General features: G+C 37.6%; 1 protein-coding gene across 2 annotated transcripts in view; it reads right to left on the bottom strand.

The window, feature by feature from the left end:
• LOC136359136 (coiled-coil domain-containing protein 170-like) overlaps nt 1–20,526 on the bottom strand; it is a 46,650-nt gene that overhangs the window by 5,751 nt on the left and 20,373 nt on the right. For both annotated transcript variants that reach the window (XM_066315488.1, XM_066315489.1), the window contains 7 exons: nt 18,078–18,334; nt 14,667–14,811; nt 12,752–12,937; nt 6,049–6,366; nt 3,066–3,266; nt 1,433–1,606; nt 416–658 (listed from right to left, as the gene is read on the bottom strand). In XM_066315488.1, the coding sequence (XP_066171585.1) occupies nt 416–658; nt 1,433–1,606; nt 3,066–3,266; nt 6,049–6,366; nt 12,752–12,937; nt 14,667–14,811; nt 18,078–18,334 (1,524 nt within the window). The remainder of the gene's footprint in view (nt 1–415; nt 659–1,432; nt 1,607–3,065; nt 3,267–6,048; nt 6,367–12,751; nt 12,938–14,666; nt 14,812–18,077; nt 18,335–20,526) is intronic.

The following is a 20,526-nucleotide window of genomic DNA, read 5'->3' as shown; positions in this document are numbered from 1 at the left end:
ATCACTGGCTGCAAACTACTTGTACTCATCTAAGTAAAAGCAGGTAATTTCTTACTACTGCAATGCAACGAAACATAGAAACAATTAAAATTTAGAATCTTGCCTGGTATATTCCCCTCATACCTATCAGAATAGACCTTCTGTGAGCAACGCATGGGAAAATACATGACAGTCATGCCAACAGGAAAGAAAGGAAATTTTCCTCTACTAGACCAAAAATTTACATTGTGCTTTGCAGGTGCTACATAGCACATCAAGACAAATTGTAAAAATACCCAAAACATTGTAATATACTTGCTTTTGCTACCTCGATTAGAGCAGTTCTCCATAAAAACATTTATTTTAAATGAAGTCCAGCTGTATCCAATTGGAATAGAAAAATGGATAGAAGCAAAAATGTAATCTTTTAACTCACCTTAAGTTCACTGGTTTCAGACAGCTTGGCTTTGAGATCAGTATTGGTTTCCCTTGCCAGATCAAGCTGCTTCTGTAGCCTCTCTATCATCTTATGTAACTTTTTGACAGTGAGATTGGCCTCATCCCTTTCCACAGCTAAAGCAGCCCTTACTTGCTTCTCTTCTTCCAGCTGCGTTATTTTCTGCCGCAGAAGGTTCATGTGCAGCTCTTTGCTTTCAAGTTTTTCTTTCTGAGCCTTCAACTTGATATCCAAACACAAGGAAATTTGAAAAAATAAATGTGAAAGACCATGGTATTACATAATTGCGAATTTAATCCTCATGTTGCATCTATAGCCTGAACTCCTTCTCCTCTTGAAAACTTTGTGAAGAAGTATCAATATATATATATTTTATAAATTGATACTCCTTGTATTACCAATTAATTGTGCTTCTCTATTTCTTAAACCTTAAACAGATGCAATTCCCAGCTCTATACCAGTCTGACAAGCCTAAACCCAAAAGATTTCTCTATGACATAACAGAATGTTAGAGTTTAGTTGTTTGACTAAATTTGAACAGACTTGTTCCTGTAGGAACAATTGAATGAAGGAACAGTTCTTGTTGGAAATGTTGCAATTCTTGGTGAAATACAACCAGCACCCTACTAGTTTCTAGAGAAGTTTGTGTAATGCGCCTCCCTCCTTGGCAGATCCCTTTAGATTTAAATATTTATGGCAGTTGTTTATAGAACTAGAAATGTGTATTAAAAAGTAGACAAATATACAGGTATAAACATCCATAACTTCATAGGTTTTTTCTTAAGAACTTGTGAAAAGCAAGTACCACGTTCAACTGACTGGTGGATTTAGTTATTTCAATATGCAGTTTTTTTGCACAATTTGCAAACATTCACTATCTCCTTTTTTATATCATATTTGAAATTCCTTGCACATACACCATCTGCTGCCTCTAGCAAGCCACTACAGAAATACAGCCATATGTTTATCTTGGAATGGTATGTCTTTTTTGCATACCTTCCTTCTGAGGCTGTATGCCACCGTCTTGTTCTCAACCACCGCATCCCCTTCCAGTTTCACCAACTGCTCCACCCGGGCCAGAATCACATCCATAGTCATATCAAATCCCACCTCTGCTGCTAGACTATCCAACTTCATCTTCTCATTAAGTTGCTCCAGAAATTTCAGATACTAAGATGTAGAAAAGTGGGCAGAAGAATGACAAAACTTCATTAAAAGTCATTAGAAGTACAATTAAAAAGCAATCTCCACTATAGTGGCAGCCAACAAACTAATGTAGCAAAGTATACTGCAAGAAATAATACACTGAAAGGGTGCAATTGGACACACTCCTGACATAACTGCAAATTCTCCACATCTCTTTCTTTAGTCAACACTTATTTTGTTACTAGTTTATTGGTTTAGGTTACTGGTTTACAAATTGCTTTAAAGGTTATATTAATTGCATGTCATCTGGTTTACTGATGTGAACACATACAGATATCAAACATTATTCAATTTTTCCTTTTGTCCTGCCCTAATAGCTCTTTAAAAATTACTTTAATCTCTGGCTCTCATTAGCTTTTCTTGCAAAATCCGAAAGCCTCCTTCTCACTAAGAACTGCTTCCCTTTGTTTCCTCTTACTTCTGGTGCAAAGCATGATCTTTGCAAAAAAACAGCAAAATAAATAATAATAATAAAAAAAAAACAGTTTCACCATTTGCTCATTAGCAAGAATATCTTTTTGTGTCATGATACTTCTGATTCAAAAAAATTAAAACAGCAGCACAAGAAGAAAGCACTACAGTTATTCATTGATGAAAAAAAAATCACAAAAAAAATCTCTTCATTGCAGCAAAATCTAGAGAATAATTTAAGAATCTAGGCCCACATGTTATCCACAAAGGAAGCAGAGCAGAAGAAACAGCTCCTTTTTCTGGTTTTCTCCCAGTGTGATGGATGCTTCATTCAAAAAACTTGTTTTATCACATTCTAAGTCAAAACAAATAGCACAAAATTGTTGATCCTTCTAAGCATTAATCCTGGCCTGGCAACAAGCTACAACTTTGTTTTTCTTAGCTGTAGTGTTTGACCTTCCAGGTACTGTGTAATTTTTCAAACTCTTTGGTATGTGAATGAGTTAAAGACTAACAGTGTGTTCATTCATACAATTAGAAAAAAAATCCTAGTAGCCATGACTGTCTAATAATGTAAAAGAATCAAAGCCTACAAGATCTTCAGAGACTGCAGACCAGATGATGTTTTAGAGAAAGACATAGAGATGAGAGAAATTATGAGATCAGAGAATAATTGAAGGACTTCTGATGGGATATTGACAGGGGCTTCTTTTAAGCTGGTTTTGGGGTGTACTTTGATTTTGGGAGGTTTTTTTACTTGGTGCATTTTGAGGGTGTTTTTGTGGTTGTTTGTTTGCTTTGTTTCACAGAAATGGACGTGGAACTCAAAAGCTTAGCTTTACTCTTCCAGCTGCAGTTGTTGGTCAAAGAAAAGGTATTATTACTCCCTACATGATGTCTGACTTTGCTAATTCGCATTACTTGCAGTGCTCCAGAAGACCAAAGCAAAATAATGAGCTGTGTCTCTTCCTTTAGTGACTTCTATTCAAAAGTAAATAATGTGTGCAACTACTTTTTGTTTCTCAAGCTTCCAGCTGTCTTGCATCAGGTCTCCAGTTAACAATTCCTCTTGCAAGTGCTTCAGTTGATCGTGGAAATTCTCAGAACATTTTTCAGCTTTTCTGCTCCTCTCCAGGACTTCATGGTACAATCTGGTTTGATTTTCCAAAGCTTTAGTCAATTTAGCTAATTTTGTTTCAAGCTGAGATACCATCTAGGGAGCAAGCAAACCAACAAAGTACATGGGGTTAGGTGGGAAATGCTAAAAAGATATGAAAGATAAATCAATAAATTATTAAAAATAGGGTAAAATTTCTATCTTTAAAATATATGCATTTAAAATTAAAAAAAAAAAAAATCTGTACTCACTAGCAAAAAATTGCAGAAGTGGAGACACCCAAAAGGGAACAGCAGATATTACAAATAAGATGAGTCAAATTATTAAAAGATACTGCTATATATTTAAAAAAATATATTCATTCAGACACAAAATTTCCACATATGTGGGCACAGCACCAATACCTGGCAGTCAGCTATCATTCCTTTAAATAAGCCAAAGAAATCACTATTTTATTGAGGAGTTGATTAGAAAAGGCATAGAAGTTATTTAGAAAATACATGCAGCATGTAGGGGAGAATGTTGATATGGGTAATTAAGTCTCAGACAAGTGTTTCCCAATTGGTAACTCTCACGCATTGTTTAAAAGATTGTGCGTTAAAAAAAATTGTAATAATAATTTCTGTAATCTAGCCAGAGCCCAAGGACAAAATTTTGGGGATTTTTTTATCCCAAAAGGGATAAAATCTCAAAGCAAGCAACTAGAATAATTCTGGAAAAAAAATCTAATTCTTCACTATTAACTTTACAACACCTGCATGTAATGTAATGAATTTTAAGTTGTAAACTATTTATAAATTAAATGCTTAAAAGTATCTGGTTACACTACTACCAAATACTGAAAGGCAGTTCTACAAATGAAGTTGCTTTTTTCCCTCTGTCTTCTTCTTATTGTCATATAATTATTTGGTTACTTAATTAATTATATTGCATTTGTAACTCAGTTTTCAGACACTCATCTCCAAGCAAGCTCTTCATTTTACTCATCTTGTTGGTTCCTGTTAATAAAATGAAGAGTAAGTACACAGAGCTCTCAGTAATTTTAATGGCAGTGAAAGTTTTCCAACTCAAACCACAATTAAAGACAAACAGCTTGTCCCCAACTTGCCTAAAAAACACTGAGAAATTACTGCTGCTCATTAGTAGACAACACTAAACAATAATAAATCTGCAAGAACCCACAAGCATATTTTCTATTTTTTTTAACTCACATCACCCAGCAGGAACGAGGGTTCCAATAACTTGTTCCCCCCAGAGATGTGCTGCTGCCAGAGAACATAGAGCCCCTTTACCAGGCTGCAGAGTGGCTGCAAGGGGGTTTTAGAGGCTTCAAAGATCCATAAACACAAGAAAGTGAAGGACTATACCACAGAAGCAGAGCAGAAGCTGTCATTTTATCATCCTGGGGCATTCTGGTGTAACTCATCCCTGGCTTTGGGACAACCCACAAGGCAGGCATTTCCTAACTCAAGGTTGCACCCTTGTTACCCACCCATGCCTGATCCATCATCTTACAAAGCCTGCATTTTTGGACCTGCAGTTCTGGCCTCCACAGTGTCTTATTCCTATGACTCATGGAGCTTGATCAGGCAGCCTGCAAAATTAAAAACCCCCTTGCTGCTTTTTGTTTTCATGCAACTACTGGATAATTCCAAACTACAACCATTTTACACATGATACAAAATAGGGTCGGAGTGTGGACCTGCTGGAGGGTAGGAGGGCTCTGCAGAGGGATCTGGGCAGGCTGGATGAATGGGATGATGCCAATGTATGAAGTTCAACAAGGCAAAGTGCCAGTTGCTGCCCTTGGGTCACAACATTGCTACACTCTGGACAGAGTGGCTGGGAAGCTGCTGCATAGTGGAAAAGGATGTGGGGGTGCTGGTCAACAGCTGGCTAAAACTGAGCCAACAGTGTGCCCAGGTAGGCAAGAAGGCAAATGGCATGGGGTTTCAGGTTTGTTTTTCTTAAATACTTCACCAAAATGCACAGGATATTTTCAAGAGCTCTTTCCAACCTTGGACAGAATACAAAACAACTTGCTGTCATTAAAAACTATCACATCAGCACGAGATACTAGAATTTCAAAATCTGGCAAGAATATTAAAGCTGGCTTTCAGTGGCTCACTGAAAGCAGCTTTTGATTTAGTGTGTGACATTTAATTAGATAAATAGTCCTCACTGACAAAATTAATAAATTGTAAGTAAGCAAGTGAGAAACTTCAGTGCAGTGTCAGGACATGCCTCACTGGTCAGGCTGCATTCTGACTCTTTTGCCTCCTGAACTGCCCCTTCTCTATCTATGCATTCAAACACACCTTTGCAAACACTACTAGCCCAAATGCCTCAAGCCAGCGCCTTCCTTTTACCTTCTTTTCATGCTGAATAATGTTTAGCTGTAAATGTAAAAACACATCTTTATTTTTAGGCGCAGGTTTTGAGGATTAGAGGGAAAGAAGTTGCCTGTGGCAACTCATCAATTATATCTGCTTTGAGAAAGAAGTCAGTTCTTGAAGTCACCATTGCAGCAGCAAATCCATAGTCATTCACAGATTTCACTAAATCACAGCAACCAAAGAGCCACCTTTGATGTCTGCCGGCACAGAAATCAAATTTCAATGTTGTAACTGAAAGACTATTCCAAGTCCTCTCTTCTTAACAGCATCTATTACTAATTTAATTTCTGAACTCATCTTGCTTAGTGAAACATAAATGCTTCTCCCCTATTACCTTCAATCAATAGACAACAAAATTAAAGGTTTCTGTAATTTCAAAACCTAAGCAGAAAGAATCAACACTCTACCAGATGAATAACATGAAACAGAACCCAAAGAGAATAAATGCACACATTGGGCAAGTGCCGTAGTTGCTGACTTACTATATCTTTATTCTCCTCTTTGCAATTTATTTCTTGGATCCTCTCCAAAATGGTCTTCTCAGAAGGTTTAACTATTGCAGATCCACAGCTGAGCAGGGTAGCAATTTCTTCCTTAAAAGCCTCCAAAGAGCTCTGAGCAGTCCTGGCCTCTTCTCTGCTACTCTTCAAGCTTGCATCCAACTCCCTGGAAGATTTTTTCAGATTGTGCAGTTCCTGCTTTGAGTTGTCCAAAGCTTTCTGGTTTACAGTCAGTTTCTCCTGGAGGTTTCTGATCTCCATCTCCAAACTTTGTCTCTTTATCATAGCAGTGTCAAGATCCTAAAGTACATGAAAAATTAAATGAGATTTTTAAAATTAGTTATAAACCCTTTCCATCGCACACAGATTAAGGAATAACTCAGGAACAGGTACTGCAGACAGAGAAACTAGGATCCATATTCCTCATATTTGCTCAACATCAGGGTCTTATAGGGGAACTGCCACTGAAATTGATGAAAACCTGAAGTCTGCTGTAATCACACTAAACACTAACCTCTTATATTTGTTTGCAAAAAGGAATACATAAATAAAAATTTCAGGTGAATGAAACCAAATTTTTTATTGCAAAACTATCGAAATCTTACTTTTCCATCCATATGACTGGAAAAACAAGCCACAAGAAAGATGTATCACAAATAAAACCAATGTACTACAACTGAGAGGGGTAAGGATATGATAGAATAGAATATTTCAGTTGGAAGGAACCTGCAGTGATGATCAACTCCAAATGCCTGACAGTTCAGAGCTGAACCAAAACAATAGACACAATCTCCCTGGATGTAGTGATAAGACATGATCTCTGAGATCATCTTATCTGAATGTGACAAAAATTCCTGAGATTATTTATTCACAGAAATGAGAAGTGAGGGACCAGACAAATCAAGGCTTGGTTGGGAAGGAATAAAATATAACCAATGCATATGTATGTATATCAGTTGTATATAAATATTGACCTAACAGGTCAGAGCAAACAGAAAGAACTGTGCATCCCGACCCATGACACCAAAACAAATGATGACAGAAGAAATAAAGAAAAATAACCTTCTAAACATTAAGAAATAAAGTATTGTGTGTCTCTCCTTTCCCCACAATACCAATACTAAGAGCGCTTACACATACATATACAAGAAAAATATTTGCGGCAAGACCAACTAAAGTACAGCAAAGACTAAGTCTTCATATCTCAGGACACTTTCTGATTGGTAAGAACAAATGCAAAAGAATATTATTTCACACAGGACACAAAAGGAAAGAACAATATTTCATCCATGACACAAAATTACTATAGAGGATGGAATATTTACAGAGAGGGATTGGATCCTTCTGGAGCTCTCAGTTGTAAGTAGAGGCTCAGTAAATGGACTCATATGAGTCAAGATTGTGCACACTGGAGTTAAAGAGCTGTTCCTGGAGCAGTTATGAATATGGTGATTACTTAAGGGTCTCTCAGGGTCTGTGTGTGCTTACCATGGAGTATAGTATGTCATTTGTATTAATGGAATACCTGCCAATCAAGCAGTAAATCTGGGAGCTTTTGTGCAGATCAGCAGGGAGGGTGGTCAAAAAAAAGGACACCTTTAAAAATAAAATATAAAAATATGATACTAAAAATACTAAAATTTTTAATAGCTGTGAAAAAGCAAACATGCAAAAACATCAATAAAAACAACCCTTGTCATTTAGGAAATTATTTGTTATTACACCGTTCTGAAGTAATTTTAGAATTGTTTCAGAAACAAATGTTGGCCTGATCCCTTGCCAATTTCTCTTTTTTATTCTAGACAAGTCCTATTAATAGCAAATTCCCACCTGTGCTCAGAACGACATTATGGTAATTACAGCAAAGAATAAAGAGTCATTTATTTCAATTACAGTTTTCAGCAGTGTGTATTTTTCCTTTCAGAAAGGCAGTGCTAAAACAGTTTGCCAGTACCAAGGAGCTTACCTAATCATCCTCTTGCTAAACTGTGAACAGCTGAAAACAAACATAGTTTATTCAAAAGATCAAGGTATAAAACAAGGAAATACAAGCCACAAAACAGTGGCTGGGAAACTGCCTGGCAGAAGAGGAGCAGGGGGTGCTGGTTGACAGCAGCTGAACACGAGCCAGCTGTGCCCAGGTGGCCAAGAAGGCCGATGGCATCTGGCCTGGATCAGCAATGGTGTGGCCAGCAGGAGCAGGGCAGGGATTGTCCCCCTGTGCTCGGCACTGGTGAGGCCACACCTCGAGGGCTGTGATCAGTTCTGGGACCCTCAGTTCAGGAAGGACATTGAGGTGCTCTGGTGTCCAGAGAAGGGCAATGGAGCTGGTGGAGGGTCTGGAGCACAAGTCTGATGAGGAGCAGCTGAGGGAGCTGGGGGTGTTTAATCTGAAGGAGGCTCAAGGGAGATCTTATCACCCTCCACAACTGCCTGAAAGGAGGCTGGAGCCAGGTGAGGGTTGGGTTCTTCTCCCAGTTAAGAAACACAGGAAATGGCCTTGAATTGTGGCAGAGGAGGTTTAGATTGGATATGAGGAAAAAGTTCTTCATCAAAAGGGCTATTAAGCACTGGAACAGGCTGCCCAGGGAAGTGGTGGAGTCACCATCCCCAGAGGTATCTAAAAGACTTGTAGACTGGGTGCTTAGGGACATGGTTTAAGGGTGGGTTTGGCCGTGCTGGGTTAACAGTTAGACTCCATGAACTTATGGGTCTTTCTGAACCTAAATAATTCCTTGATTCTACTAATACCAACACCCCAATCAGCAGCATGGTCTCAATGGACTGAAGTCAACTACACCCACATATACAGAAAAGAGCCCACATAACATTAACAGTAATAAGAAGGTATTAAAGAGAACGCAAGTATTTTCCAGGTGAATTCTTACACCAGCTGCACCTCCAGTTATTATTGTTACACCGTAAGGATTGTAAACTAGTTTGCTCTTATCTCCTGTCTTCTCAAATGATTCAGCCTGGAAATATCTGTGACGCCTGCTGAAGCCTGTCTCTAATATGTATTTTCTTAATGACACCTTATAAACAAAACCAAAAATCCAGGTTCTGAGAAACTCATTCCTGCATTTATCTGTTAAGACAAGAAAAACCTAAAATCATTTGGCTGTCTCTCCTACAATCTAAGTATTTGGGTATATTTGAAATGCAGCCATGTTTTTCAAGTTCAGTCAAATTCCTTAAATACTGTTTTCAGGTTTTAATTAACTTTTTTCATAGAATGTATTTATTTTAATAAGTTTATATTGATTAGAAGCTACTCTGATTTATTTTTTCATTAACGTAACAATATAAGCCAATATTGAATACCGAGGAGTATTTTCTTGGTTAATTTTGCATCATTAGTACATACAGATATATTTGTATTAATTAAAATTGCTTGCTCACATTCAAGTATGTTCTTTAAGGATTTTGCACTGCGCGTATCTTTGCAAAACAGATGTTTAAAATAGCACTTCAGAGGGAAATCACAAATAGTTCCAGTCTGAATCATCAGCAAAGATGTGAAACACGACAAGACAGTTTACTAGTTCTTGTGATTCATCTGCGGCAATGCTGTTTTTAAATTAATCTGGAAGAATGTATGCATCCTCTTTTATACCTTAGATAAATACCATAGGAGAATTTATAAAATATTAAAAAGAAGCTTGGTTAGAGTAAGACATTTTAGAGGACCTACAGACACTCTCAAAGAATGTTATAATTCTCTAAATGTGATTATCACAATCAGTAATCACTAACTGGAAACACAAAAATTTTGGGTATTCTGATTCTCAGTATAGAAATCTGGGCAGGATTTAAAAGCTCTTTTTTCATCAAATGCAAATTTGATATTCAATGCAGCCATAATAAAGGTGTGCACAGTATTTACAGATTTCCAGAAGCAAAATCTTGCAATATTCTATCATAAACATGAAAAATTCAGAAATAAATAGAAGAAGTTATTCAGAAATAAAAATAATAGATTAGAAAAAAACAGCTTCTTGAATTACTTTTTTACTTTTATTAGTTTCAAGAATTATGGGGTTTTACTCTTTTCTGTGTGATACTGTCATGCAGTGAGACTGAGAGAACAGATAAAATCATTGTTCACTTGTTAATGTTTCTCACATGAAGCCCAGCTAACTGCAACAAATACTCAAGTATCAAGCATGCTAAAGAATATTTTGAATATGTATACCTTAAAATATAATTAACTGGTTTTCGTTTTATTCAGTAAGAATTTTTGAATACGGACAGCTACTTCCTCCTGAGACATAAAGAAAAGCACCTGATCAAGAGAAGGAATTCATAGCAGTCCTAAGGAATGACAGTGGAGAACTACCTGGCAATCAAAACAGGCAGTTATTCAGAGGGGTGGCAGGGACCAGTGTGGTGGCCAAATCTTGGGGGTGATTTGACTGACAGAACATTGTGATGGTCTCTATACTCTTAGGGAGAATTTTAAGAGAAAATTGGAGGAATTGGGCTGCCATCTCGATCTGTAGTACTGAAGATGGCCAAAATGTTTGGCCCTGAGGGCTGTAGGCACATGTAAGCAGGAGTCACTTGTATGCAGCCTTTGCTGGGTAAATTCAGATACAGGCAATTCCATTAATTAGCCCAGAAATACACAGCCAAGTATGAGTCTTTTGGCACAGGAACAGTGTAGACTTGTGCTTCTCATCTTGGCAGAAGAACGTGTCACAACACATGCAACTCCATTCATGTGCTTAAACTATGCGGCATGAATTACATGGCAAACTCAGACTGACTTTATGCCACTGGTGCCCCTCCTGTAACCAAGTCAGACACCCATCAGGGGAACAGGGGATCCCACACCTCACATTTTACATGTGAGGACTTAAAGCATTTTCTGTTTTTTACTTTCTCTTTGAATACTGAACGTCTTCATATGCTTTTGTGAACACAAAACCTTCTCAACAGATTTACTCAGTGTCTGCAAACATAAGACACTAAACTGAAATTGCACTGGAGGAATCTGCAGCCTCTATGCAGATGGGACTTTTCAAAGGCAATGCTAATCATTTAGAAAGATATTTCTGTAAAATTGGTTAAATAAATTATGCATTTGGCACATGCAAAATAATGATAGGAAAATACTTTTCAGAAAACTAGCTCAACTTGCTAAATGTTTTGGCAGTTAAAGCAAACTTAAAAAACAAGCCAAAAATGGAGCCCTGATCTTGGTTTAAAACACCTCCTGATTCTGGCTTACTGAGTAAACTACACTCTGTTCTTCCTCACACACCTGTGTTTGAAGTGAACCACGGAAACAAAATGTTCTCGAAAAGGACCTGTTTAAGTTTTTGGTGCAGGTTCTCTCTCAGTTCCATTAGGTCTTAGAAAATTGTACACAGCTTGGTAAGAACTATTTTCAGCAGTAAGGAAAATTTATGACCCTTGTGGTACTTACATTTATCTTCCCCACAAATTCTTTCTTCTCCAGAGCACGCTGCCAGCTATTTCTCATCTCCCAAGTATTTTGCTTACAACCAAATCAGAACACTATATCCTTTAAAGTGTATGGTGGGTGCCTTTTTTTCAGGAAAAAAGGAATGCCAAGGGTGGGGAAAATGCTGTATTACTTCAGAAAACTCACTTGTACAAGGTTGCCTTTATGTTAAAAATTCCTACAAACTCAATGACACACAACTCAGATAAATATTTGGCAGTCTAAGTTTCTTCTCTTATTTTCTCACATTCTAGCCATCAGCTTTAACCACTGTTTCACCTGCAGGAAATCTTCATTCTGGCTTCACTAAACTGCTTCCTTTCCACAGATGTCACTCAAAGTGCAAAGCAATAAGGAAAATTGCTACAGGAATGTACTTTGTTCTTCTATCCTTTGAAATACACGAATTCTTAATGGGGAGTTCTCCTGGAGGAATTCAAACCTTAAATCACGTCCTTTTCCTTCCCAAATCATAGCTAGGTGAATTTGGTGAATACTTGACGTAAAACTTAACTCACATTTCTCACCTGACCATCCTTCCTGCTGCATAGATTTTCTGCAAGGCTTCCCAACAGTGAAACAGTGCTTTCCTGCAGGAGCCATCCTACTGCCTACAACTTTTTGGGTACAAGCCAATGGTTATGAAATAAATATATGAAATTTATAATGCAGTGAAAAGATAATCTAGGGTGTATGGAAGCCAAGACATTTTAAAGTCCAGTGCCTTAAGAGGAGGAATAGTGTTCTATCAACTTCTTTCAATTTCTCATTAGAATTTTTGAAAAACTGAGTAGAAAAATTCTCAGGAAACTTGCAGTACCAAATAAATATTATTGAAAAGAGCACTTTTTCACCACTGCATGCTTTTGCCTCAAATATTAACAATTGTTTACATTTTACATTTACATTTTCATTGATATGATTTTGCAAACACAAATGCTACATCACTGAGAAGAAAGAAAAAATAGAAATTCACAAACAGCATTGAAAGACATTACATCTGCCTCAGATCTATTTTACCAAATGTTATTATTTAATCTTCATATCTCACTTTCAAGAAGTTGAAAATAACCTTAGGAAAATGTCCTTTTTAGGAAAAGGCCTAATCAACATAATTTTTTCAGAAGGATTTTTTTCTCACGCAATTCCTATTGAAAATTAGTTTGAAATTTCATTTGAAAACCAGAAAAGCATACAAGCCATGCAATTATGTACCTTACTAAATTTTTCCATGTCTTGGTAGTATCCTGCTGCCTTTTTCTGCTCCTTGGCCACTTCTGAAACTAGTCTCATGATGGTTTGTCTGTTAGCTTTAGACTCAATCTCATGGACATTCACAGCTTCTTGAAGAGCAGTGAGCTGGTCTTTTAGTGTCACATTTTCTTTACATATTTCAGAGACCTTGAGAAATAAATCAAATATGACTAGCTTCTTAAAAGCTCTTAACAACGAAATATATTCAACCCAGTTTTACCTACTCCTAAGCATGCCACTAAAGACTTAGTGTTTCTGGTAACCTCTAGGTCAGACTTAAAATTGTACTCTACTGTTCCTTTAGGAAAAGAGTAGAAGGACAGTTAAAATCATAGAATAATATTCTCACTATAAACCCCCACCTTAGCATAATGTGATTCAGATTTACTCCCACACAGACTTTATGATGTATTAAACAGGTGGAGAGCTACTGCTGCTGCATATCCCCGCTTGACGTGAAGCAGGGCAGGAAACAGACCATGCAGCTACTTCGTGTGAAAATCAAACCATTTCAGCAGCCTTTTTAAGATGTGTGCCTTTCACTTGGAACAAGAAAGCTTCAATTCAGGCTCAAAATTTTTAAGCACGAGAGGTTTGAGTTAGTAAGTGATATTTCATACACACATTCAAGGACAGGGCCAAATACCTGCTGTGCTGCCATTATGAGCAGCCAACACCTTGGAAAAAGGAGTCCTTTCCAGGAGGATTCTAGGACTGTTTTGGTACACTATGCTATTTCAAATCAATGGAATAGATGAATGTGGGCACTTCAAAGAGTGAGCAAAATATGTACTCTGATTCCTACTGGCAAGACATTTGTTAAGACTAAAACAGAACAATTTCGTCTTAAATAAAACCATAATGTGGAAAAGAAACTAAATAGATGTGCCAAGACCCCAGGAAAACTAGTTGCTAAGGTTTCCTAAGGCACAGCTTTCAGCACAAATTAGATTTCCCAACTAGATTTATTACAACATTGTCAAAAGACATGAAGATATGTTTTTAAAAGCTCTTATTATTAACTTACTAATTATTAAAGCATGCAAGAGTGTATCTTGTGTGATAACTTTTTTTAGAGCATCTGTTAAAATTTCAATGTGCTTGTGGTATGTAATATTATGAGGGCATGCATTCACTGTGGTACATACCTTGATAATCTTGATTTATTAAGACCATAATCTTACAATGACATGAACATAATGAAATAGAATTTTCCCAAATACTTATTGTGCTCCAAAGTGAAGAAAATTAGAGATCAAAGAACAGACAGAAGATTAGTGAAATGCATAAAATTAGAATAAAATGTCGGTCAGCAGCATTGATAGATATTAAAAGAATATACAAACTATTTTCTTTTCCTAAATGGAAGCTTAGTTTTTGGAACTTCAGAAGTATTTTGAAGAGAAATAATAAATGCTTCTTATTAAGTCTCAGAAACACTACAAAGTTATTTACAGCATTTTATTACAGGACAGAGTAAGAGTCGTTTTAGGGCATGCAATTTCAGATGTTTGTATTTAATGGTATGTCAGCTCAAGAGTTAGGATATAGTGCTGCAGTTTACACATCTCCTGTCAACCCCCATGTTAATGTTTTAAGGAAAGTTTTTAACCAAGTATCTTATCTGGGCTGTATGTGGGAACTACAGGCTGATAAATTATTTATACAGATAAGAGCAGACTGAGTTCACTGAGGCCTATTAGTGTTCAGCACCTTTGAAAATTAGCCCAGTATGAAAAAAAATCTGTCTTTAAATGATAGCACTGTCTGCAAACGGTAATGAAATGCAAAGATCTCTATCATTTCCTTTACTTCTGTGACAACTAGATATTTTTCTATTAAATCACTGTAGAGAAGCATTTGCCTACACAATCACCTTTGACGTTAAATGTTCTTGTGGTTTCTCTTTTTCTCTGATGTCTATGTCCAAGAATCCAGAAAGATCTGTAAGGAGCTCTTCATAGGTTTTGCTGATTTTAGAAGCTTGAGTCATGTTTTCTTCACACTCATTCAAATATTTACTAATCAGTCAGAAAAAAATACTCACATTAGGATGAATGATCCCTGAAAAGAAATTCTAGGCAAAATACATTGTCCCAAGACTATTTCTAGCTTCTGCATACCACCAAATGAATTTTAAAAGTTACATTTATTTCTCTATATCTGTAATGTAATACATATAATTTCTGCTGTTGCCTTACATGTAAACATTTCTTCATCTTTATTTTTGATTAACACTTCGAAAAATATTTTATGATCCCAATCTCTTTCTCAGCACAAAATGTGAATAAAACACAAGAATCGAGTGACATGAATAAATAGTGCCCTCAAGATACTACAAGTGGAAAGTGCAAGCAAAAGCTTAGAAAAAATAAGGGGAGGGGAGAGTGATCAACTATTAGCAAGAATATGTGAAAGGCACTTCACATGCCCTCTCTAAAGAAGCTGACAGGGAAGATTAACAAACTCCAAATAAAGAGAACTGGACCAAAGGAAGTGTAAGACATTCAAAGTAACTGTGAAAGGAAGTTTAGCAGCAGAAGCAGAGATGGGAGACTACTTTCCTGTACAGTACTCTGAAGCACTACTCATGAAAGCGATGCATTTAAAAAGACAGCTTCTAGGGGCTACCACAAAGTTATGAAGAAAAGAGAGCTTTTAGTCAGCAATTTCATCATTCAACCGGTGCCAATCATGCGAATGCATATCTGACATGACACGTGTTCACAGCCTTCAGAGCAGGTGTCAATTTGTAAATAGTCTACAAGAACAACCAACCAAATAAATTAACAGTGAGTTTAGCTCATTAGCAGAAATCTGGTTACATTCTTTCCCTTGCCAGGGACAAAGATGGGTCCAGCAAACAAGAACCACCACAGTCTGATTCAGTAGGAAACAGAAAAAAATCTTTCTCATGATGCTGAAACACACATCCCTTGTGAAAAACTAAAAAGAAACAGGTTAGCAAAACCAGCCCACCAAACAGAGCTCAGAATGACCACTAGTGTAATCCAAATGTCAACTCCAATACCTCTCAGTAATATCCACAAGTGAGGTACTTAGTGGTAGAGTGCAAGAAATGCTAGACTGGTAGTGGCAAATTTGCAAGACAAGCTTTGTGCTTCCATTTAAAAACATGGTTCTTCCTAAAGTAAGTTCCTCACTCTAGAATAAATCAAGACCTGAGATGTAACCAAATGTGTGTCTAGAGCAAACATTTTATTGAAATTAATTTTATTACAATTCTGCTCTGGACATTGTGAGAGTAGTTCCACGTAGTACTGCATAGCACACACCATGAGCCAAAAGAGCTCTGCCTTCTGCAGTAGACACTGTCCCTCAGAATATAAGGTCCCTCACAGCTTCCTTGCCTCTGGGCACCTTCCTTTCCTCTGCAGCCCCAACAAAACTAAACCATAAGATGATTGCTAAATTGTTGTTGTGAGGAGGGATATGTCAGAAGTAAAAATGTATTAGGCTCGGACATGCCATATATGCATGCTTATATGGCAGAATATTATATAAGGTTAACCACCAACCCCACAACTGTTTTGTGGCTCTAAAGAATTGAGGTATCCACTCACAAAACCATGCCTGTTGCTAAAAATAAAAAGTCTGAAGTACAAAGCATTCACTTGATAACTTTATGAATAATCTAATTACCTGCAGTAGGGCCATAAAGGTGTGAGCACCTAGAAAATAGGCAGGCAGGTACAAAAAAGTAGAACACAGCTTTTTCACAGTTTTGCTAGCTCTTCAGAACTAATGAGCAAAGAGAAGGAAAAAGAAGAAGAAAAAGGCTTTTGACAGTTCACACTCTGAAAATACCATGGCAATAGACATGTCGAGTAGAAAAGCACCATTTTCAATAGGAGAGGTGCACATCCTGGAAGCCAATCATAGAATTCACCAAACATTTCTTACTATATCCCCAAGGTATAGAACATAAATGTGCACTTCATGTGTGCTGGCTTGCTCTTCCCTTTCATTAGTGGTTTTCAGTGCAAACCTTCTTTGAACACCTAATTAGGACAAGTCATGTGCCAAGTACTACCAGGGTGGCCAGACCAAGTGACTGAAAGTTCACTGAGTCAACACATTGGTTACTGTGAAGTGACACCATTAGCTGAGGACAGCAAAAAGCTTTGGAAGCAAACACTGCACATTCACCTGTGTTTGTCTGGCTCCCCCACAATCCAACATGTTTGCTCCTTCCAAATGAGCAGACTCACTATCCCTGTATCTCTTCCCTTTTGCCAGAAGCCCAGTGGAACACTCCAGGTGCACAGTGAACCAGAGCTGGGTTGGTAGAGGTGGAAATTTTGCTCACTTCTCTCTTGGAGCAGTCCCCTGGTCCTCATCACCACGCATCAACACAAACAAACCTGATTATACAAGTGTTGTACAGCAAAGAGAGCAGCCAGGACTGCTCTGGGAGTGACTGCAGAGATTTATGCCCATAAAACTGATGCATCCCTATAATGGAAGGTGAGTATGAAACACAGTATTCCAGAAGTTTTCTCACAGTGAGTTAAGCAAGCAAACAGGATAGGAGATTTTCCTCCCCTTTTCTTCCTCTTCTTTCTTTTTTATTTTTTCCTACCAGAAATAGCATTTTAAAGAATCTTAACAGTCATTATGTAAGACTGCACTCTCCAGGCAGGGTTTTGGCAAATCAGCTGGTAATAAACAAGTGCACTGCAGTGGTTTTCTCTAAGTTTAAAAATGCCTTAATTATTCACTTCTAACGCATAACACTCGGTAGAGCTGTGCAAAACACTGATTTGAGAAATACAGGTGTCTGGTAAACACTCACCTTGCTCTTGACTAGACAGTATTGACAGAGTCACAAATATTAGTCTGATAATGGGCAGAAAAATCCATTATAAAAGTCTATATGTCTATTAATACTGACACAGATTTTGGAATTTAAGAGTTCAGAATATTTTCATACCAATCAATTTTGCTATGAGACTCCATCCTACAGGCTCAAAACATGAGCAATTATGTAGAACTGACAGATCAGTGCTCTAATACACTCTACTAACAACAGTACAGTTAAAGTATACCATCTTTTTGTAAGTTTAATGCATTTCACCTTCAAAGCACAAAACATTCAAACCTCCATGTATGGACTAACAACTCAAAACAAAATTCCAATACCTTCCACACACTCAGAATTCAGAACTGCAATAAAGACAATCACCAACTTATTTTTCTGTATTGACAACTGTACCATTCCGTCATCCCCGCAAAAAAGTTTTTTCTTATCTCACACAACTCTTACTTAAGTTTGGCGTTTTTCTCATGAAGCTCCTCCTTCAGCTCTAAATTTTCCTTATGTGCCACCTGAGCTGTCAGCTCAGCCTGGTTTTTAGAAGCAGTGAGCACAGACAGCTCTTCTTCCACCTCCTGGATTTGTGTTTGCAAAGACAGGAGGCGAGACATCAGTCTAGCATTGTTTTCCTTACAGCCTTCAGCTTCAGCCTTCAGCTCTTGAAAAGAAGCTTCTTTAGAGATCATGCTCGACCTGAGTTTAAGAAGCTATAGATAGAAAAGGAGAAAATTAATGAGGAATAGTTTTCCCAGCCTGAAATAACATGACAGTATTAAAATCTTAGTAATGTGACAAGAAACACATTTATATCACTACAAGACTGAGTAGAGAGACACAACTTTACCTTCATATGACTAGGAAATAGCAATGGAAGAGGTTTGCAGGGGGAAAAAGCTACTGTTGGGTAACAAAATACAGCTTTTCAAGATAACATCTCACAGGAGGATAAGTTTATTTACTAATTCAGAATTTAGGAAAAGTCTAACTTAAGTTCTGCTGCACAATCTTAACTCATATCTCCTATGTACTGCATTGCAGTGAAGTTATTAAAACCTCTAGCTCCTCTTTTTTGCCTGCTGTCTGCCTGCTTCCAAATCTAGTGCTCAATTCCACAGATAATCTAGAGCTTCAGGGAGTTGTAAAAGCAAAGTATCCTGCTGTATAATTGTGGGGCCTTTTGATGGTTCGAGGCATGCTCAGAGGCAAGTAAATTTTTGGAGCATTGCGTGGTAGGCACCCTCTTCTCATCTTAGGCAAATAGTGATTTTTGGGTATGATAATGCAATTAAATGTAGTTCTATTTACACAGAAACAGCAATAGAACCTTTTAAGGAAGGGTAGGAGGAGGAAAATCACTCTCAAATGTTAAAGACCTCTTACAGGGATGATGCTAGAGCTTTCCAAGAGTTCATGGAGTTCAGTAGATTTTCCTCTCTCTTTTTGTTAAAAATACTATTATCCATTGAACTATTTCTGCTAGAAGCTTCTCTAGGAGACTGTGCTTGAGGGATACTCACCAGGCAAACAATTTTATTTTTTTTTTTAATTAGGAACAAGTAATTTAAAGTAGACTTTTTTGTCTCAAGAAATATTACAGCATGTTTCAGCTTTCCTGACAATTTCAATTAAAAGCAGCAAGATGCAGCCTGAAGGACTTCTGTCCTATCACATAAAACTAACAGGCAAATAATTAAGGCGAATTAACTGCTCTTCATGATGAATGGTAGAACTTCTAAATTGTGGCAAACATTTTAAGGCAAAAATATTTAAGACATTAAACTGCAATCCAGGACAATGGGAAATTCACATCTCTGTAGGAGCCTTTCAGTATAACCAAATCCAAGATACTCAGAGAAATTCAAGAGGCTGGTGAGCCAATGGACCAGCAACTGCCTGGGAAAAGGGAGGTCCTGCTTCTCCTTTTTCCAGCCATGCATGCCTGTCCTCTCCCTCACACCAGCTCTATGTTTGTCTGGCTCCCCCACAAACAACTCCAATAACAACTGATAGACAATAGTTCACTTTTTGTCTCACAGAGGAGAAAGAGAATCACAGAGCAAAGGCTAACACTAAGAAATCAGGTAGAAGCATCAGCTTTGCAGCAGCAGCACAGCCTTCAATAAGCCTGTGCCTTTATCTGCTGGTTTATCAGACACTCTGGAGCAGCACTGAGTTCAAGAAAAGCAGCTTGGCTTCTTCCTGGGTTCGTGGGCTTCATTTCCATTCTCCACCCTCCTCTTTGTGCTAGAAGAAGCACTTACATGGCTACAAGGTGAAATAAGATTGGGAAACTGATCTGGCTAAAAAGCAACTCAGAAGGAAAGGAACTATTTTTCAATTGCATTGACACAAAAGCGCACCATAAAAAGTACATATACATCTGTGCCGGCACAAGGGGTGGGGCCGTGTGGGGAAGGAAATGAGCAGCTGAAGGAACAATAGCATTGCTTTGCTTGGCAGCTGGACCAAGCCACGGTATCTTAGAGTGTTCATAACCTTAAAATTTCACTGTGGTTCAACTCCCCATGTGATACTTTTTCGTCTGTCCGTTGCCTTTGTGGTGAGTTCCAATAGCAGAAAAAGCAAGAATAATCCCATGTCGTGAGTTTTACAGAGCACTCAGCAGAACAAGGCTCTGACCTCAGCTGGGTCATGAAGGTCTTTATTAACAAGAGCATGAACAGCTGGTTTTTTGACTATGGTTTTGCAAGCACTGTCTTGAAAAATCTATAAATCAGTCAGATGTTCTGGCAAAAAAGCCATTCAACATTTCCAGTAATAAATTCTTTGTATGAGAACATTAGATTCTGTATGGCTTCTTAAAATTTAAATTTACAGCACCAGTCCTGGATCAATGTTAAATATAGGGGAACCCTGCAGTAACTTCATGATCAACTGA

This window comes from Sylvia atricapilla, chromosome 3 (genome assembly GCF_009819655.1).
Source record: "Sylvia atricapilla isolate bSylAtr1 chromosome 3, bSylAtr1.pri, whole genome shotgun sequence".
In the NCBI taxonomy this organism is placed as follows: Eukaryota; Metazoa; Chordata; class Aves; order Passeriformes; family Sylviidae; genus Sylvia; species Sylvia atricapilla.
The sequence above is the reverse complement of the archived record's forward strand: the minus strand, read 5'-3'. Positions and strand labels throughout refer to the sequence as shown.